The 26498-nt window shown below is 42.4% G+C and overlaps 3 protein-coding genes across 5 annotated transcripts in view; all 3 read left to right on the top strand.

Moving 5' to 3' along the window:
• The window catches only part of SMG1 (SMG1 nonsense mediated mRNA decay associated PI3K related kinase), a 66169-nt gene extending 59821 nt beyond the window's left edge, over positions 1-6348 (top strand). For all 3 annotated transcript variants that reach the window (XM_068698804.1, XM_068698802.1, XM_068698803.1), the window contains 9 exons: positions 187-324; positions 1256-1408; positions 1742-1921; positions 2143-2370; positions 2816-3027; positions 3227-3333; positions 4050-4229; positions 4324-4430; positions 5096-6348. In XM_068698804.1, the coding sequence (XP_068554905.1) occupies positions 187-324; positions 1256-1408; positions 1742-1921; positions 2143-2370; positions 2816-3027; positions 3227-3333; positions 4050-4229; positions 4324-4430; positions 5096-5173 (1383 nt within the window). In that variant the 3' untranslated portion in view covers positions 5174-6348. The remainder of the gene's footprint in view (positions 1-186; positions 325-1255; positions 1409-1741; positions 1922-2142; positions 2371-2815; positions 3028-3226; positions 3334-4049; positions 4230-4323; positions 4431-5095) is intronic.
• Positions 6349-10014: 3666 nt separating this feature from the next.
• ARL6IP1 (ARL6 interacting reticulophagy regulator 1) lies at positions 10015-16660 on the top strand. The gene is made up of 6 exons (XM_068699865.1): positions 10015-10165; positions 11857-11990; positions 13647-13766; positions 14536-14653; positions 15319-15403; positions 15625-16660. The coding sequence occupies exons 1-6, from the start codon at positions 10130-10132 to the stop codon at positions 15741-15743; spliced, it is 612 nt and encodes a 203-aa protein (XP_068555966.1). The 5' UTR covers positions 10015-10129; the 3' UTR covers positions 15744-16660.
• Positions 16661-17402: 742 nt separating this feature from the next.
• On the top strand, positions 17403-22257 carry RPS15A (ribosomal protein S15a). Its single transcript, XM_068699866.1, has 5 exons — positions 17403-17552; positions 18502-18639; positions 19254-19333; positions 20860-20945; positions 22125-22257. Exons 2-5 carry the CDS (start codon positions 18507-18509, stop codon positions 22216-22218), a joined length of 393 nt encoding a protein of 130 aa, XP_068555967.1. The 5' UTR covers positions 17403-17552; positions 18502-18506; the 3' UTR covers positions 22219-22257.
• Positions 22258-26498: the final 4241 nt, after the last annotated feature.

Genomic DNA, 26498 nt, shown 5'->3' with positions numbered 1-26498 from the left:
ACTACTTACATAATTAAGTATTCAATGTTTTAAAATTTTAAATGTTCTGGTTCTGTCTTCTGACACCTAATTCTTATAAGAGCATTTTAAAAGGTGTACCAGAGTACTAGAACTACTGTTTGCTCATTGCAACATACTTTGCATCACAATTATTGACAGTCAAGTGTTGTTCTTTTTTTCTTAAAGTGGCAACATGAAGATCTCCTTATTAGTCGCCCTCAAGCCATTTCTGTTACTCCTCCACCTCGTTCTGCAATTTTAGCCAGCATGAAGAAGAAACTTCATACACTCAGTCAGATTGAAGCTTCAATTGCAACAGTCCAGGTATGGCTGTTTCTGGGGAGTTTTTTCAGTAGCATGTTGGAGTGTGACTCTAACCATGTGCTTGCTGCAAGATTATCTGCCACCTTTGGATTTTCTTGCTCTCAAAGCACAAATTTGTGGTATTTTCATTGATTTTTCCAATCTACTTTGTCGTGCTCTGATTGTGTAGTGTTGCACTGATTATGGGTACTGCTACATTATTTGGTTTTGCTGTCTCGTAGTACACAGTATTCTCTCTGGAATACCATTTCATGAGCAAAAACCCTGATACGTAAAAAAAAAAACAACAAAACACTTGATTCTGAAGGCTGATATGCACCTAGTCTTTGAATATCAGAATTAAATCATCCTTACTATTATTTCTTTTGCAATCAAGTGTCAGAAACTTCATTTTTAGGTCTGGGCAAATCGCTTACTCTATTGAGATTTCTGTATGCTCTGGCTTGACTCATCTTTTTAGACTTTCAGATATCAGCAACATAGGTAGTTTAATTGTTTTAAAAATATGTATACTGTTTGGCTTGTTGAATTCTAATTTTGATTTTAGTTGTGAAGATCCTCTTTAATAATTTTTTGAAGTTTATTTGTAAAATAATCTAGGACTCCTTGAATTTTTATCTAATTTTTAATCTAGAAATGTGATTACTCTAACTAGGTTTTGTGTGTTTTCTTTTCTGGCTGGGTAGAATCTAGACAGGTGGCTTAATTTCCCTAACAATCAAATCCAGTTCTGATGTGTATTGAAAATAAATCTTTAAACAGCATAGGCTAATATTTGTCATTAATGAATGCCTCCGTATTTTAAATATATGGGTTTGCAAATGTATCTGCTTGTGCTGCATATGCATAATTTCTTTTTAAATTAGTCTTAATATGATATAGTGGATACATATTGATATATGCCTGTGTTTTTTTTCCTCTCCCATTGCAGGAGAAACTAGCAGCACTTGAAGCAAGTATTGAGCAGCGTTTAAAATGGGCAGGAGGTGCTAATCCTGCACTGGCACCAGTCTTGCAAGATTTTGATGCCACTATTGCTGAAAGAAGAAACCTTGTCCTGAAAGAAAGTCAAAGAGCAAGTCAGGTACTATATGTGTGGTACACACTTGATAAGTGCATTCAATTTCTGTTTCCTATTTGAGATTAACTGATTTATGTAGCAGATACTCTACCTAATCAGCATTTAAAGAGCAGGCACAGATAACCAAATACTTCTGGGAATCCCAATTTAAAAGCAATGGGAATCATCTAAGGGAGAGCTGCCAAAGGGCTGGATTACCCTGAAATGATACAGTAACAGAGGGGCTTTACTTCTATATTTAAAATTCTCCCTCCTAAGGATATGGAACAAATACAGTTTGTGTAATATGCAGCTTAACTGGAATGTCTTCTTTCTCACTCTTGCTTTGACTTTCAGGTTACTTTCCTCTGCAGTAATATCATCCATTTTGAAAGTTTACGTACTAGAACAGCAGAAGCCTTAAATCTTGATGCTGCATTATTTGAACTTCTCAAACGCTGTCAACAAATGTGTTCGTTTGCATCACAGTTCAACAGCTCAGTCTCTGACCTGGAGCTTCGTTTGCTTCAGAGAGTGGTGAGTAAAAATCAAAACAAAATATGTAGCTCTACAGAATTGCTATAATTAAGAGTTCTCCATTTTGTCTTTCATTTGAAGTTAATATTATGTGTACCTCCTAATGGGTTGTAGATTATGCAGCTATTCCATCACCTCCTAAACACTTGGCAGTGGCACTGACACAGTAATTGAATTTTATCTCTGGATAGAGATACAGAAATATTTCTGTTTATTTTTAGGGCACTGGTCTTGAACATCCTATTGGCAGCTCTGAATGGCTTCACTCAGCTCACAAGCAGTTGACCCAAGAAATATCTACACAGAGAACAGTACAGACAGAGAGAGAACAACAAATAGAAACAGTTTGTGAAACAATTCAGAATCTGGTGGATAGTATTAAAACTGTGCTCACGGGTCATAATAGACAACTTGGAGATGTCAAGCATCTACTGAAAGCTATGGCAAAGGTATGCCTGAAACTTTATTAAACTTTTTACTCAAAACCATGTCAGTACAGTTGAAGAAAAATAGCACTAGTAACTTTGCTTTTTGAAGTATATAAAAACAGTGAAATGCATTCATGCATGTGGAGTTCAAGAGGTGATTTTTGTAAAGATTAAATAAATTTTATAAAGCTTTTATTTCTGGAGTTAGGTTAATCAGGTTCTTGTTAAATTAAACCCTTTTTCATCATCTGTTCAAAGATTTTCTTTATGCTTTTAGAATCCTCTTGGCTTTTCATCAGGAAAATAATCATTTTCAAATTTGTTTTCTTGAAATATAGCTACTGAAAGTTATGATTATTTGTAGTCAAATGGCAAACAGAGGCAGATAAGGCTAACAAATGTTCAGTTTCATTCTATTTGCCAAGATATAGTGAGTACGTAATCTTTTTGCACATCTTTGTTGCAGGATGAAGAAGCGGCTTTGGCAGATGGTGAAGATGTTCCCTATGAGAATAGTGTTAGGCAGTTCTTGGGTGAATATAAATCATGGCAAGATAATATTCAGACAGTTTTGTTTACATTAGTTCAGGTTATGGGTCAAGTCCGCAGTCAGGAACATGTTGAAATGCTGCAGGAAATAACTCCCACCTTGAAAGAACTAAAAACACAGAGCCAAAGGTAAGAAAGTCACCTTCTGTCAGCTGAAGACGTTATTCAAATCTATTTGTATATAGCAGAAATGCAACAAGGAGTACATAGATGGTGGTTGTCTTAAAATACAGAAATCTTTTTGCTAAGTTTGACTTACAGCTTTCATTTTGAGTTTTCAATAACTTTAGTTCCATGTGTTTTTATGGACTCCATTGTGTTTTTCTAGTGTCTACAATAATCTAGTGAGTTTTGCATCACCCTTAGTCACGGATACATCAAATGAATGCTCAAGCCCAACATCAGCTGCTACATATCAACCAACCTTTGCTGCAGGTAATATTGAAGAAGTACAAATATTAGGAATTCCTATTAGAGAGGGAATTAACTTTTTATGAGGACTGCATTTCAAAATTTATTAGACTATATAAGCCTATAAAATTCATGTCATTCTGCACCATTTGGTCTTAGTCTTTGAGATGTGGATTTCTTCCACAAAGCCCAGAATACACAGAACCTGTTGTCATATATATAAACTGAACTGCAATTCCTGTTGAAGTTATTAAAATGTACAGTGACTTGAGAATTAATCCTGACACCCAACAAATGTATTCATGTCCAAAATAATTTCATTTCTTTGCAGTTACAAACATGAATAAACTTTCTCTGAAGTACGTATTTCTTCCTGTTTAAAAACTTACTCTACTCTGAATATTTGGACTAAACACAAGTTCCTGACTTCTATCAAGAGCAATAACTCCATTTTAGAACTATATAAAACAATCTAGTTTGAGAGGTTGAGAGATCCCATTAAAACATGCTTAATGAAAATGTTCTGCAGTAGAATAAAACCTCTTGTTTAATTCTGTAAAGTGGAAGAAATTATAAAATAAATTAGAAAATGATAAGAGTGAAGCGGTGCACAGTTTAAACTACACATGTAAAGTGCATTTGTTTATGGTGAAGTATTGATAACTGCATTTGGTACACATTTAATTGTGCTTTTTTGTATCTAATATCTATTTTAAATGATTTATTAACTTCCTTCACAGCTGTACGTAGCAATACGGGGCAGAAAACTCAGCCAGAGGTGATGTCACAGAATGCAAGAAAGCTAATTCAGAAAAATCTTGCCACGTCAGCAGATACTCCTCCGAGCACAGTCCCAGGAACTGGCAAAAGTGTTGCCTGTAGTCCCAAAAAGACAGCCAGGGACCCTAAAACAGGAAAAGGTAAATAAAGGAGTACCATGGGCAACAGCAGCAAAAACTCCTCAGTTGGCTTCTATGCAGGAATGTAAAATTGAATTTTATTTTGTGCCTTTAGCTGTGCAGGAAAGGAATTCATATGCTGTTAGCGTGTGGAAGCGAGTCAAAGCCAAGTTAGAGGGCCGAGATGTGGATCCTAACAGGAGAATGTCTGTTGCTGAACAGGTTAGTTGGAAAGTACCGGTCCTTGCTTTAAATATTTGATAGTAAGTATGTGTGTATGCATGATGAAGTATGTCTTAAAGACTGAAATCCTTTTGTGGTCTCTTTAGAGATATTTAAATTTTATTTGGAATTTAAATGCTATTTAAATTCCAAAGCAAGTAAAGGTATGCTTTTCCCATGTATTGCTGCATTTTTATCCAATGTTTTTGTTTGCTGTATCAGATTTGTATGATCTAATGAATCTGATAAAAATGGTCTTTTGTACACGAGTAAGCTAACATTTGTTATATAGCTCTTGGTAACCAGTGAGTATCAGTTTTGTACAGCTGTGTGAAGGACAAGACTGATCTGTTCACAGGCATAACACAGCCATGCTTCTCTCTGAGAGGTTCTCAGAGGACCCATAAAATTGAGAATGTTGTGACTTATAAGTGTAGGGGTTATGAATGAGATGCTTGGTCTCTTTTTGCTCCTCCAGTAGAAATTCTTATTTCTTATCTGGAATACAGAAAGTTATGTAAGTTTACAGTGACTATAGATTTTCTTACTGAAATTTTGTATTTGCAGGGGAGGAAATTTTACAGTAAATGTTAAGATGGCTTAAGCACTTTTTTTTTTTTAAAAAAAAAAGCATGTTTTAATTACTTGTTTGACCTTTTTAATAGGTTGACTTTGTGATTAAGGAAGCAACTAATCTAGATAACTTGGCTCAGCTGTATGAAGGTTGGACTGCCTGGGTATGAGTAGGGAGAAAGCAGATCAGTCTGGTTCAGCGAGGTCAGACATCCACCAGAATCAACTCGGCCTCAGGCATCCATAGCCGCACCACAGTCGGTGGTGATGCATACTGGGGCTTAATCTGAGGAAACCTAGGAAATCTCGGTGCACTGGGAAGTGAATCCTGCAGGATAGCTGCACTCAGGGATACGCTAAACACAATGGTCTGCAACCCCCAAGGTCAAGGGTGCACGTTCACCGCTTGAACAACACGGTTTGTCTTTCTGCTCTGGAAGAACTGCAAACGTGTCTGGGGGTTAGCTGCAGAAAGAAATCGGGATGCTACAAACCGCAGAGTGATTTGGAACTCAATTCCACCTGACCCTGTGAACAATTCAGGAAACACCGAACCCTGTTCAAAGAAAAACAGAAAAAATGGGGCCATGAAGAAATCACAGCAAGGAAGATTTGATGCATTCAGATTCTTGTTACTCCTGTTGCTTGGCAACAGTGCTGGTTGAGTTGACCAGTTAGTACGGAAAAAGGCTACAAAACGTAAACTTCAGAAATGGACTGAAAGCAAAGAGCTGTACATCAGAAATACGCTGCATTGGAAGAACTTCTGAGATAGAAGAAAAAGCCTTTGTTCTCCCTTTCCTCTTTCCTCTTTCCTTTCTTTCTTCCTTCCCAGCCTCTCCTTGCATACACCCCTCTTGGCTTATTCTTGTAGGTTAGGCGTACTTCCAATATACTTTTTATTTCAATCCTTCTACTTCACAGTTTAGTCAAATTAACAACTTAAATTTTGTTTGGTAAACAAATTTTCCAAAAGCACTGAAAATATGGAACATCAATGATTACTTATGAGTTGGATGGTCAAATGCAAAATGTAATTTTGGTTATTTTAAAGTCATTTCTGTGATTCTATTATGTACAGTTTCTCAAAATTGTCACTGTGCATTTAAAAGTAATGAATCCTACAGGCATTTGATTTAATGTGCACTTCCCTCTGCTTGCAGTGTACACTTTTTTGTAATTCAAATTGTCCCTCCAATCTCATTCTACTGTGATTGCTGTAGTTTCTTTCGTACGACGTAGCTAATCCAATGTAATCTTTACCTTTTTAAAAACCAGGATAGAGTATCTAGTAGAGTTTTACATTGTTGATGACAGATAAACAATAAAGTGATGTTCTGGTGGAGGTAGAGTGATACGCTTTTTACTTCACTTTCCTAATACTTTTAGTTCACACTTGTAAATTATAGTGCTTCAGTTCACAGGGGCATACATATAATCCAGGAAATGAAGGACTCTCCAATTTTTTGTTCAACCAGATCTGTAAAGATTTCTGCAAAGTAATTTTGCTTTGCCAGATTGCTTTTATAGATGGTTGTTCAATGATGCATCCATAGCGAATCTTCCAAGTTTTTTTTTCAAATCAGTTCTGCACACAAAGTGTGATTATGATCAGAAAAGTCTCTCTAAAAATGGCATCTTCTTAGATCTATGTCCTGCTTGTCTGAGAGTTGTCTAAAATACTTCTTGCTTCATTTTTTTTTTTTTAAGTGGGACACCTCTAGGAAAAGGCAACCTCTTTTTCTTACAGCAAATAAATCTAACAATCCAGTTACAACAACAGAATCTTACAGGTGCTGATAGCTAAAGCAGAAATCCACACTGGCATTCTCAACCAAGATAAATTTGCATAGCTATGTATGAAAAGTGTTTATCTTTTGTAAACTCTGTGAGTTCATTACAGACAGTTGCTGAAGAATGAGGTATGGGAAGATCCTCTATGCCATTTTAGTCACTTTTGAGAGTAAAAGCACACTTTAAATACAGCATTTTTTCAATCAAAATTTAAGTATTAAAGGATTTGAGCCAAGCTCACTACTGGCAACATATTCATTCAATTGAATGGATTTGCAGCAGTTCATCTGAGTAGAAAGCGTGGCTAGTTTCAGATAATACAAATTAACACCAGGCATAAGTAGTAGAAGAACTTGTATTATTTTCATTATTTGCACTATGCTGACTAACTGCTCTGCCTCCTCAGTAGGTCTTAGGATTCAATTTCTACTCTGTTGCCAATTTTTTGTGGACATGCACTTTGAAGTGTAAGAATTTTCAACAGACATATGGCCTTTTTTTTTTTTTTTTTTGCATTCTGATTGCCTGAATAACTCTAGGGAAGTCACAGGCTTTATATTTAACAATACCCTTGCAAATGCATTCCACTGTCCTGAACCCTCTGCCATGCCGAGTATTGCAAGAAAGAAGGTATTGGAATGTTGCCGTGAAGAACATTCATATGCAGAACAAGACACTTTACACTGTTGGTCCTTTTTTACTTTTTCTTCAGTTAAAAATGACCTTATGAACAATCTGTTTGGAGTACCGGAGTAACAAGAGTGTATTATACATGCTGTTTTATTTCTTGGAAGCTGGGGGGAAGGGAGGGGTAATGCACTCACCTGTGGCTCATGTATTATACCTCTGCTATCCAGAAATGAAACACTTGTGTGGAGATGGGTTCTTTACTGCGTAATTTAATAAAATTTTAAAAAATAAAATGTGTATTCATAATTTCCTTACATCAAACTACTTGTGGTTTTGAAAGTTATGGTGGAGAATAAAATGCTTAATATAAAACAAATCCTAAATTAAAACAGGATTCTACAGAGACTTATATTTGCCTAGCTCATGTTGAAGAGACACCTAAACACCTAACATGCTTAGAAGTTAGTGTGACTGTCAGGATTTGTGAAGGTTGTTCATTTTGTTCTTGGTGAAGGGTGACAATATGGCACACTGGTACAGACTTGGTTAAACCTAAAATATAGATTCTGTGCTTGCATATTGCATATTAAATAAGATTACCTTTCATATTAATGCAATATGCTCCTTATTAAGACAAAGTTGCTCATTTTTCTTTCCAATTAAAAGAAAAAAACAGGCTGGGAACCATTTTTCTAAGGAAAATGAGAAAATATCCTCTAAGTTTTTGGAATGAAGTTTCTATAAAAGCATTGGTGATGCTTGATGCCCACTTTACACTGGGCTTCCACCAGTCTGGCTGGGGAGCATTGGGCAGCAGGGCAGGACCCTACGCTCTGCTTAGTGCAGTGTGCTGGTGCAGCTCTGCTGTTTTGGGGCAGAAAAGGCATCCTGCGAGACTCACTGTCCCACCTGCCCCTCAGCCACGGAGAAGCACACAAGGAAATGGCATTTGCGGGGGTTCCCTTGGATGGGAGGAAAGTTATAATGGGAGACTGATTCAGGCGCTGGCATGTGAAAGACTAGCTCGAAGATGATGAATCTGACAGCAGCATTAAAGATGATGGAAGTTCCTGTTTTTTTTTGGTGGTAAGTAGTTGTGTTTTTCAGTGAGTATCATACAGATGGATAAAACCAGGAGCTGGATGGTTATATCAAATAGCTGTGGAGGCTGCAAATGCTCCTAGGAATGGTTAACGCAATGCATTATGCTTTCTGCTTGAGACCATGCTTTCTCAAATACTTTCATCAAAATCACTGTTGGCATCACTTGCTTTAGAAATTAGCTTTTGTGTGAGCTTTGCCGTGGTGCAGTTATGGATTTTGAGAGTGGATTCCACCATTTCTTAGTGCAAAACAGTACACTAAGATATTCTTAGATTTTAATAACATGCAAATGAATTTGAAAGATGTTCAAAAATATCAGGTTTCTGTTCTTTATATACAACCTTGAGCAAGTCCAAAGAGAACCTGGGAAAAGATCAAACAATTCAGTACAGGCACATGTTAAAGTAGATGGTACATCTGAGATGGTATCCTGCTCTCTGTCCTTCATTTTTTCCTCTCCATGAAACTGGGGAGAAGGGCTGGAAAAGCACTGCAATTTTTGTGCTGGAAATAATTAAAAATGTGTTGTGTTTTTTTTTTTTTTTTTTTTTCTCTCCGTTTGCCACTGCATTGCAGACACTATGATTAAGCTCGTAGCATGTGTGACTGTAACATTTAGGAAGCTGTGTCAGAAAAAAATATTTATGTCCTAATGCCTTTCTCCCATGCCTGTTCCAATGCTGCACTGACCTAAAAAAAATAAAATTGCTGGACAGGTGGCAATTAACTCCAGCTGGGTCAGCTGCGGTTGTCAGAGCCGGGCAGCCTTCCTGTGTGGTAACCCAGGAATCCCCCCCCGGGCGCGGTGCTGCCTCACAGCCCCTGAGCTGCCCTGCTCGCTGCTGAGACACCCGCGGCCCTGCGCTGCCTCAGCAACGCGCCCCCCGCTTCCTAAGCCCCAAACCCGTCCTCGAGCCCTGTGTGCCGGGGAGAGGAGCCGCCCTTCTCGTGGTAGCACCACAGGGAACGGCCTCAGGGTGTGCCGGGGGAGGCTCAGAGTGGAGATGAGGAGACATTTCTGTCAGAAGGAGCGGGCACCGCTGGGACGGGCTGCCCAGAGCTGGTCGCCGTCCCCGGGGGTGTTCGAGGAGGGGTTGGGCGCGGTGCTTGGGGACACGGTCAGTGGGTGACACTGGTGGTAGCGGGTGGTTGGACCTCGGAGGGCTTTTCCAACCCTAATGACTCTATGAATTTTAGGAAACCCCAAACCTTCCACTTATTTGCCTCTTAAAAACGACATTTCCGGCGCTGGGGGGCTAAGATTTAAACTACAAACACGCCCCGAGCGCTGACAGCCCCTGCGCTGCCCCGCCCCCGGCACAGCTCCCTCAGCGCCCCTCAGCCCCCGCCCGCCCCGGGCCCCGCCCGCCGCCGCCGTCGCATTGCGACGGAGAGAAGGGAGGAGGCGCCCGCCCCGCGCGCTGATTGGTCAACCGCCTCGCTTCAAACCCCACCGCCCAACCGGCTGCGGCGTGGGTGCGGCGAGGGCTCGGCGATTGGTCCGCGCGGCGTTCGAGCTGGCCAATCGGGACGCGGACACGGTGCTGCGGCGGCTACAAAAGGCGGCGGGGGCGGCGGCGTGAGGAGGGCGGCACAAGATGGCGGAGGGCGACAACAACAGCGCCTACCAGCTGGTGAGGGGATGGGGCTGCCGGGCGGTGCTCGGGCGGGAGCTGGTGGCGATCCCTGCCCTGCTCGGGATGCTCCGGGTGCCGTTTAACGGCCGCGGCTGTGTTTGGGCTCCTTCGGCCGTCCCCTCAGCGCCGGGGCTGAGGGAGGGGGCAGCGGCCGGGCCGTTGGGCGGGGGAGCAGAAATGCTCCTAAGCTTAAAGAAACGCCTTTATGTCTGTGATCGTAAGCGTGGGTGCTGGAAAGGCATTAAAAGGCAAAAGGTGAAGAAGGGAAGCTTCCTAGAGCGTTATTTATCTGGGAAGGGGTGAAGGAAACCCTCAGCAGCCTGGGGGTGGAAGGGAAGCCTGAGCTTCTGCAGGAAAAGGCTGCTTCGGATTCAAGTATCCTAGAGGAGTGGATGCCCTATTCACAACAGTTCACATTTATGGAATGTTTTTTTAATTAAGGGAGGGGAGGGGGGGGAAACACCACTGTGCCAGATCCTGCCCATCAGGAGTGTTTAGGACCGGAGCGGTGTTGACAGAAGCTGACTTGTGGTAGCCTGACCATGATCAATAATGCTCTTACATCCCGGTATGCTTCCCATTAATTTTCTCTTGGTTGCGATAAATGCATGCAGCCGGAGTTAGTAAAGTCAAACCAGCTTGTCATAAACTGATTTCTGGAGTAAAGCAGCTGTTTTGTGTAAGGTTTTGTGTTTATAACATGAGCAAGATATAATGACTGAAGGGTATTCAGCAGTCTGTGAGATAGCTTTCTGATCTTTTTTTTTTGCCCTGAAACGTGGTTTTCTAATAATTCAGATGGTGTGACAAAAGTAAACTATGCCTTACAGTGGTAGCTGCACTCAGCTGCCCGTATTTAGTGGTGTCAGGCCATTTAAGATAAGAGCAGCATGTGATTGAGAACTACATCTGCTCTATCTCTGCACAGCACATGTGCAGGTCTCCATGGCTTTTTACCCCTTACTGTGGGGGCAGTCAGCTCCATTCGTGTTTACGGGGATTTTGTAATCTGTGAGATCCATTGTTCCCCTGAGGGCAAACTATTAAGCCATGCTAAATGTGGCACACCTGAGGTGAACTGCTTAGCAAGCTAGTGCCAGGGCAGGCAGGGCCTCTCTGCAAAAGGTGCGTGGGGAGGAATGGAGAAATAATATGGGAACAGCAGTTTAAAGGCTGCCTGGTCACTGTCGTGGGCAACTGGTAGGAAAACTTTCTCTTTGCATGCAAAGTGTGATCAGCTGGGTAACTTTTCCATACTGTACTTCTGAGTGTTTTCAACTATCTTCCATATAGCAAAATGTTAGTGTTGGACAACATCTAGAAAACTGATTAACTGTGTTAGGGTTATCTTTGAAAATGCTGCAATGTGGGAGCTATTTAAAATATATTTTCCTGATGTTGAAAATTAAAAGTTGAGGGGTTTTAGCTGGGCTTTAAAACTTTACTTTTCACTAAACTGAGGGAAGATTCAAGGAGAACACCTTGATAAAATCTGTGAGGAGGTAGCATTTAGCCTGGTAAGATACGCTGTTACTTCCTTTCTACTGTGTCATAACTTAGTGCGTTATTAATAATTTAATTACTTGGATTCGTGGCTGGGGTCTCTGACATTTTCTTCAGCTACTTTGTATGGGAAATAATCTGATTCTGATTAGTAATAACACTTTCTTCTTTTTTTTTTTGTGTAGGCTGCGGAAACTGCTAGCTTGGAAGAGCAGTTGCAAGGATGGGGAGAAGTGATTTTGATGACTGATAAAATTCTTCGCTGGGAGAGAGCCTGGTTTCCTCTTGCGCTGATGAGTGTTGTTTCCTTTTCTTTCCTGTACGTAGCTCATAGAGAGAGCATGAGCACTGCGCTTATGGCTAGTAGCAAAACTGCTAAGAAAAGACTACAAAGACATCTTAAAAAAATCACATAGGAAGGCTCTTCAAGTTCTATTTCTGAATGCGTGTAAACTCTGAAAAGAAAAACCCAGAATTGGGAACAGGAAGTAAGACAAGTCGCATCCTACTTGGGGGATGGTGCTTTCTGCAAAAGCTGTTTGGTAGGCGGAGTTGCTGTAGCTCTTCAGCATGCTCAGCTGTGTGCTGTTCACTGGTGTGTTCTGCTTGTCAGATCTGGTCATCTTCTGGCCTTCTTCCCTAAGCCACCAGCAATACCATTATGGTCATAAGGAAAAACCTGCTTCCATAGGGCAAACTTTCCTTACTAGCTACTCTGTGTCTTTGCTGTGGTGTTCAGTGACAAATTCAGTTGGTTTCACACAACTTGGTCCTCCTAGATTCTCTTTTCTCCTTTGAGAAAGGAAGAGAATGACAGGCTGAATGCAGCATTGAGTCAAAGTGGGAGGATGTTACCTGTCTTTTGATAGGGGTACAAAATGGGTGTGCTGGAGGCCTGTCCATGCCTTTGTGTGCCATGGTGGTAGTCAGGGTGGCTCCTACCTTGTACAGATAAGTGTCCACACCAGCTGGAGAGTTGCAGCTGCATACGCTGTTGGACTAAGGAAAAGAGGGGACGTATGAATGTCAAATAAGGTGAGGTAGGAACAGTCTGTCTTCTGGCTAATGCAAATTTTATGGCCCTCAAGAGAGGTGAGGAGGGTGGAAGTCGAATGAAACTGAAAAGTAATTTTGAAAAGTAATTGTAATTTTAAAAAGTAATGTAATCGAAAAGTAATTTTAAAAAGTAATGTAATCGCAGGAAATAGCGTGTTGAATAATACTTGGAGGAAATAGAACAGCTTCAAATTCTTAATTGGTGCTGTATTGAAGATGAGTGTTCAGCACAGCAGCACTGTGCCAGATGTGTAGAAAGCTGGCCCTGCAGTGGTTTGTCTCTTTCTTCACTGTTCAAGAAGTTCTGCAAAGTGCAAATAAGTTACACAGGACTCAACTGAATGTTAACACGCTTATGAGAAAAGGTAGTTCTTGTCCACTACCTGTACAGCAGTATTTAAATGGTGGCAAACCTCATATATAAGAGCACAGCACTGTCCTGCTTGGAGGCTTGTGACTCCTTGTCTGAAACAGGTTTGGTTAGCTGTTGCTGGTGAGGCAGTAAACAGCAGCCTGGAGTGGATCTGGACCCTGTGATTTACTTAAGAACCAACAAGATGAGAGCTTTCACCCTACCTAGTTGTTTCACGTGTTTCCTCACAAATCCCCATCCCAAACTCAACTTCTGGGAGAGCAATAATGAATTTTTACTTGTAGTGAACATCATATTTTGCTTGCTGTATTGTGGCACTTTATGTTCAAGTGCATTCAGAAAATTGTATTTTGATCTTTTCATCTGAATTTCCTTGTAATGAAGCTGAAGTACAGTGCTTAAGCCTCTTTTCATGAGTAAGATGAGCAAATTTGTCCAGCTTCAATTTTTTTTCCAAAGGGGTAGGTCTACTATTTGAAGTTCCTAGCCAATCTGTTGAGATGGCTGAATACATGGAGTGTTTATTATTGTTTTTTTTTTTTCCAGGATGATCTACTACTTGGATCCATCAGTTCTTTCAGGTGTCTCCTGTTTCGTTATGTTCCTCTGTCTGGCTGATTATCTTGTTCCTGCTCTTGCACCTAGGATCTTTGGCTCTAATAAATGGTAAGAAAAGCTCAAATTTAAATAGCTTGAGTGTAAAGGAATTATTAACTTTAGCAAAATGGGTATCTACCACTTCACAAATGTCAAATGATTCCTATATAGTCATTGCAATTGACAATCTCGATAGTATATGAGGTGAGAACTCATGTAAAATGTCTTGCTTTTTTTTTTTTTGAAATGTAACTACTGCAATATGTCTTTATTGTTCCTGTTGAAGGGGTAGGGCACATTCTTTGCGGTCCACTAGAGATTCTAGTTCTGCTAAAAAATATGAAGCGGATTGTATTCTATGTTTGGAAAAAGTAGTAGCTGTAAATATGAAGACGATGAAGTAATGCCCAGGGATCTTAAGACTGATAATGTGATCATAAGTGATTGAAATAACTTCAAAGAAGGGCAGGGCTTATGAACACAGTACACTGGAGGTGAACCATATTTGAACTGAATTTTGTGTTTAAAAATTCTAGTATACTTTGACTAGTGGATAAATGTTCTTGCCAAATGTACTAAAGGAACGCACAGTGGTATTGAATAATTAAAAGCAGTGCTCTCCTGTTTTGAATAGGGGTGGTTCTTTCGGAGTTGATTTGAGAGACAATGCTCAGTTAAAAATAGGGTACAAAACAAAGTGGGGCAAATGTCAGGATAAGTACTGGACAACTTTTCTTTCTGCTGGGAAATAGTATGAGACATTTAAAAAAATATATAGAGAGAGATGAAAACCTGGGTTCTTATTCCTGTCTTTTTTTTTTTTTTAAAAAAAAAAAAGGACTACAGAACAGCAGCAAAGATTTCATGAAATTTGCAGCAACCTGGTCAAGTCTCGTCGCCGAATTGTTGGCTGGTGGAAACGTCTCTTCACAATAAAGGAAGAGAAGCCTAAAATGGTAATGAGTTCTGGGAGTTGGTTTTAAATGATCTCTGCTTTGTTCAGTCCTAAGTGCTTTAACAAGGAATGTGTCTGAATAAACCAGTACTTTGAAGCAGGAACCAACGATTCTGCCTGTGGCTTAATGCCAGTCACACATGCTATTCAAACCCTGAGTGGCAGGATACCTGTCTTTAAAATAGTAATACTGCTTCAATTAGAAGCGTACTCTTGATGTTAAAATAAAGATAAATTGGGTTTCTTTGGATATTTCAATTTTCAGAAACAGCCTGTAAAGGGCACATTAAAATTGGTGTGTGTTCAGTTGCACACCATCTGCCTGAAAAACAAGACCTTAATGTGTCAGTGTAAGTACAGGAGCTATGAAGTATACTGATGAGGATAAAGCTTCAGCTGCTGAGTGAAGCAGAAGTTTTACCAGTGGGGATAGCAAGGTGTGAGGGATAGAAAAGAGTTGCTTTACTGTAACAGTGATGGCCTGAAAATAAAAGGGAATGTACAGACATAGTCTCTAATCACAATGCTAACAAGGCTGCGTGTATTGCATGGGGATGACCTGGGAACTTTAGCAGGTTTTAAACTTTGACATGTTGCTGAATGCTGAGGGGAAGGCGGAAAATTCCCAACAGATCTGTGGTTAACTGGTCTCTTTGCTTGTTTTAGTACTTCATGACCATGCTTTGTTCCCTTGCTGTGGTTGCCTGGATTGGACAGCAGGTTCACAACCTCTTTCTGACTTATCTCATTGGTAAGTGTGTAGTGTGCAAAGCAAAACTGAGTTTGTTAGCTTCCTAAAATGGTATGAGGCTGGTAGTAGTAAAACTTGATTATTTGTTGAGGAATCTTTTTTGGCCTGGAGTTTCATCTTTGTTTTTCAGCAGTTAGTGGGGCTTACAAGAGGCGAGGAATTGCAAGGTGACAGAAGCTTGTTAAAGGGTTAGTAAATAACTTTTGGTTTTGTTTCTCCAGTGAGTTTCTTGCTCCTGTTTCCTGGACTAAACCAGCATGGGATCATTACGAAGTATGTTGGAATGGCAAAAAGGGAGATAAACAAGCTTCTCAAGCACAAGGAAAAGAAAAATGAATGAAGACTTGACTGCTGTTTGCAAGGTTTCCTTGGGAAGAGTTTTGAGAATTAATGTATACATAAGATAATAGAAGTAGTATTGCTCACTGGCTTGCTTTTTTTTTTTATTGGCTCCCTGATGAAGTCAAAATGTCACTAGCAGCTGCTCTGGGTTTCTCTCTTTTGCTGTCCAGGTTAAGGTTCTGCAGCCTGCAGCTATCTCATAGGAAGGATCCAGGCCTTTGCCGTGCGGAGCTTTAGTCTTGTCAGCAAATGAAGAGGCCCCTTACAAAAATGCCCCATCCCGATTGTAGTGTGTGACAGTGTTCTCATAACCTGTAGCTTCACTGGTTAATGTCTTGTAGTTACAGCAAGTATGAAAGTTCTGGAAACTTCTTCTTGGAAGCTTGTTACTACTGAGCCTTGTGGAAGGGGCACAATTAGCTGGGTAGAATGATCATAGCTGAGGGGGTGTACCCATATCTCGGGCAGAAAGTGAGCAGTTGTCTGTTTGCTTTTCTGGCTGCATAGACCAGATCATCTGCTAGATTGGGGTCTGGATATATACATTGTAGCTCTGTAGCTGTAGTGTAAACCTCAATTTATTGCACTGAGACTGTAGACAATGAGGTAAGGTGCGTTACCTTAACAGCTGATTGTTCTGAAACTGCTGTTGTCACAGAGCCATGTAGCATGTTTGGTCTTATGAATGTTGTCTGTACACCATATCACCCTGAAATTCTTAAGTTTGTCTGTTGTAAATAAGCCTGTCTGAGTTGTTCGTGCTTTTCTATGACCTCCCTCTTTTTAAAAACTGAACTTTTTTTCTTTGAAAAGCTAAAACCTGTGTTAATGCATTTTAAAAGTTTACTGTTTTAAAATGAACTCTTGGTGTATTGTACCTGTTGAATAGGCAAATACAGAGTAAGAAGAAACTTCTTCCAGACTTGTTCTTTGTGACCATACAAAAAATCCCGTGTGTGCATCTGAGGAACTGGAGGAGGAAGTGGTGTTTGTGTCATGTGGTAGTCCCATGCGTGGCTGCGTCCTCCTGCAGCACCTCCCTGAGATCTGCACAGCTCCTGGCAGTGTGGGGCCAGCTCCTGCTGGAGGGGGGAGGGCTGTGAGGCTGTAACTCCACCTGTGGTTAATTAACACTGGTGGAAGCCCCCGGGGCTGTGGACAGTCAGGCTCAGTAAGTGAATCTTGGAGTAGATCTCAGCTGCAGAGATTCATTTGGGAAATGCTCTGGTTAACTGGCACGAGCTGTTGGTGGAAGCAATGGGGCGTGTCAAAAGGCAGCGGGGGCTGGGTGCTAGGAGCCCTGCTGGCACCTCTGCCCCGGGCTGGGGCTGGCTCAGAGGGAGCTGTTACAGCAGGAGCCGTGCGTTCCTTTGGGGGTGTCAATTCCGGCGTTAACTCCCGCTGCGGCTTTGCCATGGGGATGCTGCAGGTGACATGCTAGCAGCGCACAAACTGCGGGAGCTCCGGGGGAGCCGTACAGCGGGAGCTGCTCCGTGCCTTGGCTGCGGGCAGGAGGAGCCCCCCGCCCTACCCCCGCCCTCACGCAACGCCGCCTCTTTTGTCCCCTCGGGGCCGCCGTAGCGCCAGCGTCCCGGTCGCCATGGGAACGCGAGCAGCCGCCTCGCCCCGGAAGCGCCTCCCGACCAATGGGGAGGGGCCGAGCCTCGCGCGCCGCTGCCTCCCGCCCGGGTCTTGCGGGCTCTCGCGAGATCTCTCTGGGCCGCTCTCGCCACCCCGCGGCCGCGGCCTTCCCATAACCCCGCGCGGCGCGCCCGGCCCCTTCCTTTTCCGCCATCTTGCGGCGCCGGTGAGTTGGGCGCCGCCGCCGCCCCCGGCCGTCATCCGCCGCTCGCCGCCGCCATCCGCGCCCCGCCGCCCTCCCTGTCCGCCCCGCCGGGCTCTGGGGACTGCCCCCGACCCGCCCGGGCCGCTTTGAGCCGCCGCTGCCCCCGCTCGGCCCTCTGAGGAGCCCGCGGGGAGCCGGGGGGGGGGGGCGGGAGGGCGCTGAGGGAGGCGGCAGAAGCGGGGCCGTGAGGGGAGGCCCGGGGCGGGCGGCGGGGGGGGCGCGATCGGCCCCGGGGGTGGCAGGGGGCCGCCTGGCTCCGGCCTGAAGCCACGAGTGCGGCGGGAGTTGGCCCGCGGGGAGCGGCCCCTGGGCCTGGGGGGCTGCCCGGGGGGCTGCGGCAGCGCTGGCTCGGTTGGGGGTGGCTCGGTGGGCATGGCACGGCTCGGGGCGCTTGTCTTCGTCCCCGGAGTGCAGGAACTGGTGCCCACGCTCCTGGGTGGAAGAGCCGCGTGTTATTGTCGTCCTGTAACTCTTCTGGTGATGAGCAAGCTAAGCAGCGTCTAGCATGGTTAATGCCATGTATGTGCTGGTCCTTGAGCGCGGCTGATACTGCATAACTGGGGTCTAAAACCCCAAATGCTCACCTGGGAGAGATGTCACACGGATGACATGTTGTCTTCGTGGTGGTCTTCACATCTTCACGTGTGCTTATTGGTAAAGTTCAAGTTTAAACAACACTGTGTCAGATTTCCCAAGTTGCTACAATAGCTGTGCATTCTCTTGAGCACACCTGAGTGTGTATTAACTTAATTTTTTTGCTTCAGGATGCCTTTTGAGGTTTAGCACAACATATTTTTTTCATCAGTCTTAGGTCTTTTAGATCTAAAATCAGTCTTAGAAAGGCATCCTTCTGTCAGTGTGGCCCTGATGGAAACGTGGTGTACGTAACTGGCTCTCTCCTTCCCCCCAGGCACCATGGTGCGCATGAACGTACTGGCCGATGCTCTCAAAAGCATCAACAATGCAGAGAAACGTGGGAAACGCCAAGTTCTCATCAGACCATGCTCCAAAGTAATCGTCCGGTTTTTAACTGTGATGATGAAACATGGTGAGTGGAGACCCCGCAGTGCTGATGTTGCTCTGGTTCAGGGTTTCTGGCTGGTTTGCTTTAGTGACTGAGATTTTCAGGTAAACTTGAGCATCTTGTGGAGTTGATTAGGTTCTGTTCAGACTTTCACAGTGAATTGGTGATAATTGTTGTTCTAAAATGATTATAAATTATGAACGTAGGCATGCTTTAAGGTGAGTGTGCTGTTAATTGTTTTTGGGGGGATAAGTTTATTGATTATTTCTTATATACTGTTACAGTATTCTTTATAAAGGAAGTCCAAACATTAGAACTACCACAAGTGTCCTTGTCCAGGACAAGTTCTGGAGAAGAAAACACCAAACCAGTCACTATTTCAGATGGGTTCCACCTTTACAGAGTGTAACTAAAGACAGCAATTGGTATTTGGGTGCAGCTGAGCCATATCAGAGGCACACGTAAAGTAACTTAAAGCATAATTGCTAAAAACTTCTGGAATTCTGCAGATGCTGTAGTGTTACAGTGTTTTGTTTTTTTTTTTTTTGACTTGAATCAAGATGCTTGAAGTGAGTCAAGCAAGCTGTGCTGTATCTTGTTACCATGTTTTGATTTGTCCGTTTTCTGATCTTCTCTAGGTTACATTGGTGAATTTGAGATAATTGACGATCACAGAGCTGGGAAGATCGTTGTCAATCTCACAGGCAGACTGAACAAGGTAGGATTCGTTTTCCTGAATTCAGTTCTCTGGGGGGATGGTTAAATGAGGCTTTTTTGTTTGTCTGCTCCAATTCTGAATGAATTGCTCATGAGAAGAGGGTATTTAATTAAGTCAATTTAAAAGACAGTAATATGGGTGTTACCAGTAGATATCAAATATTAAACTTTAGGTTCATAATAGTTCAGTTGGCTAATTACATTTCTGTTAAACACACCATGCCACATCTTTGTGCCACATCTTTGGGGAAGTCAGCTTGTAGGTACCATGTGTTTCTCTTAAGGACTTCCTTGCTATCTCGTGATTTCTCTTTATTTGATGCCGTAGTTATCTAGGAGACTTTTATAATAGGAGAGAGCAACTGAGTTGCTTTCCAGTTGATGTTTAATACCTGTAAATGGTGAGAGCCAAGCCCCCCTGCTGCTGCCAGATGAGCATTGCTTGTGGTTGAGAGAAAGGTAAATGTTACATTAATTAGTGCTTTGCGAATTCCTGGGGTGTACGAGGTACTTCTAGGTGTTTGGCATTTTTGTGATGCTTTTGACTTAAGATATTGAGTAGTTTTCTACTTCTGTGATGACATGTTGTGTGCCATTGTTTCTAGTTATGCTATTTGAATGAGAGGTGGTTTTTAAGTAAAGAAAGCTAAAGTTAATTTGCAAAATCATGTTGAGGTCTGTCTCCATGGTGAACTAATAATGCAGCTGAAAATTGCCTCAGTGTAGTAGCAAAGAATCTGACACAACCCCCATTTACTAGTTTTATGTGTCTGTCATAAAAATAATCTGTGTCAGATTAGAGAATAGTGTTTCTTGAACTCTTTCTGGATGATTTTGTAGCAGATCTTGCAGGGTGCAGCTGTATGTGATGTTTCTCTCAACAGCTGCAATAAGAGAACAGTTGTTTGGTTCAGGAAAATGTCCATCACTGCAGTAAGGTGTCCTGTTTGGCTCTTGGAAGTTAAGAAAATTGGAGCCAGTGAGGTAACTGGAGGTGCTAGTCATGGTTATGGTCAATAAGTAATACGATTAACTTGGCGATGCTGGTAACTGTGTGTGTGTTACTTTCTCCTTGTTTAAAACCTAGTGTTTTTTTTGTTCTGTTTTGTTCTGTTTTTTTGCTAACTCCATATGATGATTAGAAGTAGTCTGTCCTTGAATAATCTCATTTTTTTGATGAAGTAGGATACTACTTAATCTTTAATGGTTTATAGCATGCTTTTGTGCTCTCCCAGGTCTAGTCATTAAATTGTTTAGCATCAGCAGCAGTGTGTGTCACTCTGTTTAGGCAGGAGGAAGGAGGTGAGGCTAAGGAAATAAAAGGTGAACAACTGTGAGTCGTGGTTTCTCTGAGAGAAAGCTATTTCATACTACGGTGATGATACATGCTTTTGATACTCTAATCTTTTGCTGCCAGAATATTTTAATTGCAGTTGTTTAATTCTTTCATATAATGAGTTAGAATGACAGGTGTACAAAATGCACTTTATACAGTTCTCCAGTTTGTAATGGAATTCTGTTTTATAGTGTGGTGTAATCAGTCCCAGATTTGATGTTCAGCTGAAGGATTTGGAAAAGTGGCAGAACAACCTACTGCCTTCGCGTCAGTTTGGGTGAGTATGGAGAGGAGGTTAATCCGTGCCTGGCATATGTGAAACTGATTTTTTTTTTTTTTTTAAATTACACTTTGATACTGCCTGAGTTAGAGTCCTGTGATACTTCACTCATTAGTCTAAAAGGAGATAAGAGCCTAAAAATTCAACTTCCATACAAATACTCCTTTTAACCAGTTCTAAAGGGGCACTATGAACCATGAACAGTTTTTTGTTTTGCTTGGCTTTGGTACATCCTGGTTTCACCACAGAAAACAAGATTTTTCTGTTGCTCATTTTAATTTTATGAAGTGCCCTTTAGAGATGGGAGAGGAGTAAGGGAAGTCAGTAGATGACTGAGTTGCAGTAGGTTTGCAGTACTTTACACTTCCTGATTGTGTACAAGTTGAATAAGATATTAAGTGGTGCAAGACTCAATGAGTTTTGAACCTCTGAAACAGATGTTACAGTATGTTTTTCCCTCCCCAAACTCACTAAGTCAAGAGTAATAAATTGCAGTAGCTCAGCCACTCTGCCCCATCAGAGGCAGCATTAACAGTTCCTTGTCATTTCTCTTCTTAAAGCTCTGGTGATAAGCTGCTTAGTTGAGCTGTACCTACATGGCTGACTAGCATGTGTTGTCATATGGAGATTTTTCAAGAGTATTTATAGAGTGGTAGGACAGGAGGTTTTCAAACACTAAGATGTTTGAAGTATGCTGATAATCCAAATGATGGCATTAGAAATGACTCAGGCTGCTTCAGTTGTCAGTCTGGGTCCAGATATTCATCTGCATCAGGCTGAGCAGTGTTCAAAACAGTGAGTGACAAAGCATTCGGAGCTGAGCTGTCTGGCACCATGGCAACTCTACCTGCTCCCAAGAAAAATGTCTGTGTGAAATAGAAGCAGATTTTGTCTGAGAACTGTTACTTGCTACTGCTGGAACAGCTAACCTGACTTCTGGTAGGAACGTATGAGTAAACCTCACTGGAGAACAGAAGGCTGTGGATGTGCTTTGTGTGTTTTGGAGTTGTGAGAGAAGTTCCTTTTTCATTGATAACATGATCTTAGCTATATTAGGCTCTTACTGAAAGAATCAAATCTTACTGTTGTAATACAAAAATGAAGTTAGTGCTATCAGCTCTGCATGAACACAGAACAAAACTGACAATAAACTGAATGTTTGTTCTTTCTTAATAGGTACATTGTTCTGACAACCTCAGCTGGCATCATGGACCATGAGGAGGCTAGGCGAAAACACACAGGAGGCAAAATCCTGGGATTCTTTTTCTAAAACTTGTAAAAGAGGTTACTAATAAATTGTTCAAATGGACTCTGGTCTTCCCAGTTGGTATTTTAATGACTTGTAACGTTACCTGCAATAGTGCTTGTAACAGAAAGCTCTTCAACAGTGCTTAAACTCTGCCTGTACTTCAAATGACACTTGGTTTCCACACATTCCCGGTTACAGCTTTAGTTTCTGTTAATGATACAACAAACTTTTAATAGTTACCATTAATTTTGGATGACAGCTACAGGTAGTTGTACAGAATATCCTCAGTAGAGAAATTATTGTGTTAAACTGTACTTTGATACCCGCTGGTGGGATCACCTCTTAGCTCTTAGATACGTGGGTCACCACAGCTACAAAAGTGCAACTCCATAACTTCACTTTTTGGCCAAATAATAGAAGATTCCTTGCCAGAAACAATTTCCTGCTTGAGGTTTAAGATTATTTGAGAAGTTACAAGATGTAGGGTTGTGAAGTAGTTAGATGACTGAAGTTTGACTTTAGATCACAGAATTCTTAAATCATACGGTGTTAAAGAGTAATTAAGGTACAAGCGTGAATTGTTCCTTTCCCTTTGTGTTTCTGGTTTGATAGTCCTTTGAAACATCAGAATTTGGGCAGGACAGTTGCTGTGCAGCTGCTTTGCATGATTGCAAAAAAATGGGATTTCTGTAAGTCACTTGTCAAAGTGAGGAAGAAAGTGTGTTTTGTATGGAATGAGTTGTTAGTCTTCATTTTAAGCGTGTGATGTGTGACAGCGTAGTGTGCTTGATACAGAAATACCAGCAAATTTCCTTAAAAGCAGCACATGCAGCAGATGAGTGCTGCTGAAGAGCTGCTTGCAGATGGTAGAGAATGGGAAGCAGGCTTCTTGTTCAACAACAGTTGGAAATCTGTGCCTTATTTTGCTTTTTTGGAGTGTTTGTTAGGAGGAATGCTCATATTGAAATATAGCAAACCTGTTTCAACAGCTTAGAACAACTTGAATTTGTGGTTCTTGATAGAAACCATTGGACATAATTTTCCTTCTTGATGATAAGTTCTGGTCAGGACTACAATTCCTTGGGTAGATGTACTGTGCCTTGAAGGCAGTGCTTCCTCACAAAGCTTTCAGAGAGGCTTGGGATGGAAGCAACTGCTTGTAGGCACAACCCTTTAAACTCTATAATTTGTAACTACGTAACCTATTTCAAATTAGTCTTAGTTTTTTTGTTGTTGTTTTTTACAGAGGAGAGGAGGATGTGATGGCTGGCTGATGAACAAACTGGTCTCAACTCTTCCCAGGCAATCATACAGTCTTGCCTAATGGTGGATCTTTGAGGAACAAGAAGCTAGCAAGTGAACTGCAAAAGCATGCTTACAATAATAGCATGGTGTACGCTAGTGTCCTGTAGTAGGGGCTTGCAACTGACCATCAGAAGAGCAGGGAAATGATTAAAAAGGCTGGTTTTCCTGCTTTGTCTGTCACATTCAGCTAAAGGTCGCAAAGTCTGAATTCCAGATGGCATCAGAACACAGAGATGTGATCAGTAAGGTTCTTGGTTTAACTTGCAACAAATTTGCTTAGCTGAAGATATTACAGAGTTGTTACAAAGGAAAAAAATATACTTGGTCCTTTTTATTGCAAAATCAAGCTATTTTAGTACTTCTTTGTTTTCTCAGCACCCACAGCGGGGGTAATTCTGCAGTATTGACTGCACATGCAAGCTGAGCTGTTAGGTTTCTTGCTCAAAGTAACCCTGAAAATCTTACCCAGATTCTTCTGTTCCTGTTTATAAAATCTTGATTTGTATCAGACCCAAAGAGAACAAATGTTCCTGACCCCTGATGAAAGAAGATCAGAGATGCATCAAGAAGGCTTCCTTCAGAGGAATTTGCTAGGGCTTCAAGTTCCTCGAAGGACGCGCTAGAAGGTGTCCTGCCCATGGCAAGGTGGTTGGAAATCGGTGACTTAACATCCTTTCCAACCCAGCCCCTTTATGATGGTTCTGTGGTTCCCAGACATTCATGTTTTAAACCAATTAGTGACAACACATGAGTTTTTCTGAACAATTTTACCTGTGTATACGTGCTTTGCTACTGCACAAGTACACTCACTGTTAGGACCTCAGCACAGAGACTTCTGAAGCAAGAGTGTTCCTAATACCCTCAGCTGACCAATCTGTGTTAACTTCTTCCACAGGCCAGCCCAACTCCTATTATTTAGAACTAGAAAATGGAAATGAAAGCTCCAGTATGAACAGAAAGACTTTCAGGGAAGCATGCAGCAGCAGATGCAACTTTTCCTCAGTGTATCAAATGAAGGTAATTAAATTATATGCTGAGTTGCCACATGTGGAAGCTTATGCAGCTGGTCTGAGTTCTTAAGATGATCTCTGAGTACATTGCCTGCAGCTCTTTGGTGAGAGTTCTCTGCTGCTGGCTGGGGTCCAGGAAACTTCTCAAGTGGGGTTCAGGCGCTGACACCAGGATTGTGATGTGCCCTGGAATGCAGCTGCTTTATGTGGGTCGGCAGAAATTCTCATTTTCAGATGTTTAAAACCTGAAAAGTGGTATCTTAAGCCTCAGTGATGTTTTCTGAGCTGAGGCTGCGTGCCTTGGGAAAGCAGTGTTTGTAAAAGTTCTTTGTCCTTTGGGGTAACAAAAGCATTATCAGAGAGGTGACAGCATGGCACAAACCCGAAAGTTCAGTACAGGTTGCAACTGGCAGTGAAAGCAAAGCGTTAATTCGAGAGAAGGTGTTTGGTACCTACGGAGTGGAAGGGGATGCTGATGGAGGAGACCTGGTGGGACAGATGCAGTCGACTTTCGTATGGGTAAAACTGGCAGAGTGAGTGACAGCTGCAGAAAGTGCACGTGCTGCAAGCCCCTTTCTTAACAGTTTTATTCTGGTGCTGCCCTGGCTATCTGGAAGCGGTTGTTTCACCTCCATGCCCTCTCAAGAAGTAGAGAGAGATCTTAGCCTTTGGCTAGGGTGCTGTTTCTACTTGCTAAGCCCAAGCTCAACGCCAAGCTCTGTGTGAGCAGGACAACAGAGTGCCTGCTTGCCCAGCTGTTGTGCCACGGGAGAGGCTGCTGCTGTGTTACAGGCAATGCGTGGCAACGTTGTGCTGCCTGCAGTGCCTCCTCATCTGCTCTGCTCAGCTGACCACAAGGTGTAAGGAATCAGCAGCAGCCTGAGCCCCACGTGGTGGTATGGGGTCAGAAGTTGGTCTGAGTTAGGAAAACGGCTCACTACGGGGGGTAGTTGGGAGAGGGTTGGTGATCCATCACCTGTACAGCCCAGCCACGCTCGTGCTGTCAGGTACATGATCAGTGTTTCCTGATGCTGATTGCTGTTTCCTGTTCTGCTGCTGTTTAAGAACAGAATAAAACATGTTTGAACAGCCTGCCATGCATTAAGAGAAATACATCATTGTTGTTGCAGTGGGAAGTTGTCAACAGATGGCAGCATCTGACTTTGGATCACTGGAGTCTTTGAAGGCAGTCTGTCCTGAGAGGAGTCCTAAGAGAGCTTTGGTGTTGCTGCCAGCCTCTACTCTGTACAGAGCTAAATATCCAGGCCTGTACTCGGGTTTACAAAGAAATGTATTCTTTTTAATGCAACAGAACCTAATTTAAGATAATATGAGAGATGAGAATAAGTATGGACCTTAAAAATCCTGCACCAGGGTAAACCCTTGTGTGTGACATAAGTTCACTGAAATGCCCTCTCTCCTCTGTGTCCCTTGTGTTTGTTTTCTGCAACAGGTAATTCGGTCAGCTCAGTTGAGTGGAGCGTGGGTGTTCTGTTTCTCAAACTTGTGTGTCAATTATTTGCACAGAAATGCAAGCAGTAATTAAACCTCGATCGTGGATGTCTGCAGTTATTTTAGTGACTCTTTCACATCTATTGGAGCTGAGACAAAACCCAGCAGTGACAGACAAGGATGCATGTTGCTGTGCTACAGAAAGCAGGGAGAGAAAATGGGTTGAAATGACAAATGAGGCTTTATAACTTGCCTCAGCAGATTTGACACCGAGTAGTAATTTTGTGGCAGTGAAAGAGTCAGAAGTTGCTTGTGGTTGGTGTGGGGAGCACCGAGTGAAGGGTGCAGGAACAGGGTGCAGTGCTGGGCACATCATGGAGATGTGCAAGAGAACCTGATGGTGGAGTGGAGGGGGCTTTGTTATCTCTGAAGGGCCTGGGAGATGAGGCACCGGGGAGCTGTTGTGGAGGGGATGCTTCAGAGGTGGTGGATGGTGGCTGCAGCTGGAGTAAGCAGCAGAAAACACTGAAGGCT

Source organism: Anas acuta, chromosome 15, assembly GCF_963932015.1.
Source record: "Anas acuta chromosome 15, bAnaAcu1.1, whole genome shotgun sequence".
NCBI lineage: Eukaryota > Metazoa > Chordata > Aves > Anseriformes > Anatidae > Anas > Anas acuta.
The sequence above is the reverse complement of the archived record's forward strand: the minus strand, read 5'-3'. Positions and strand labels throughout refer to the sequence as shown.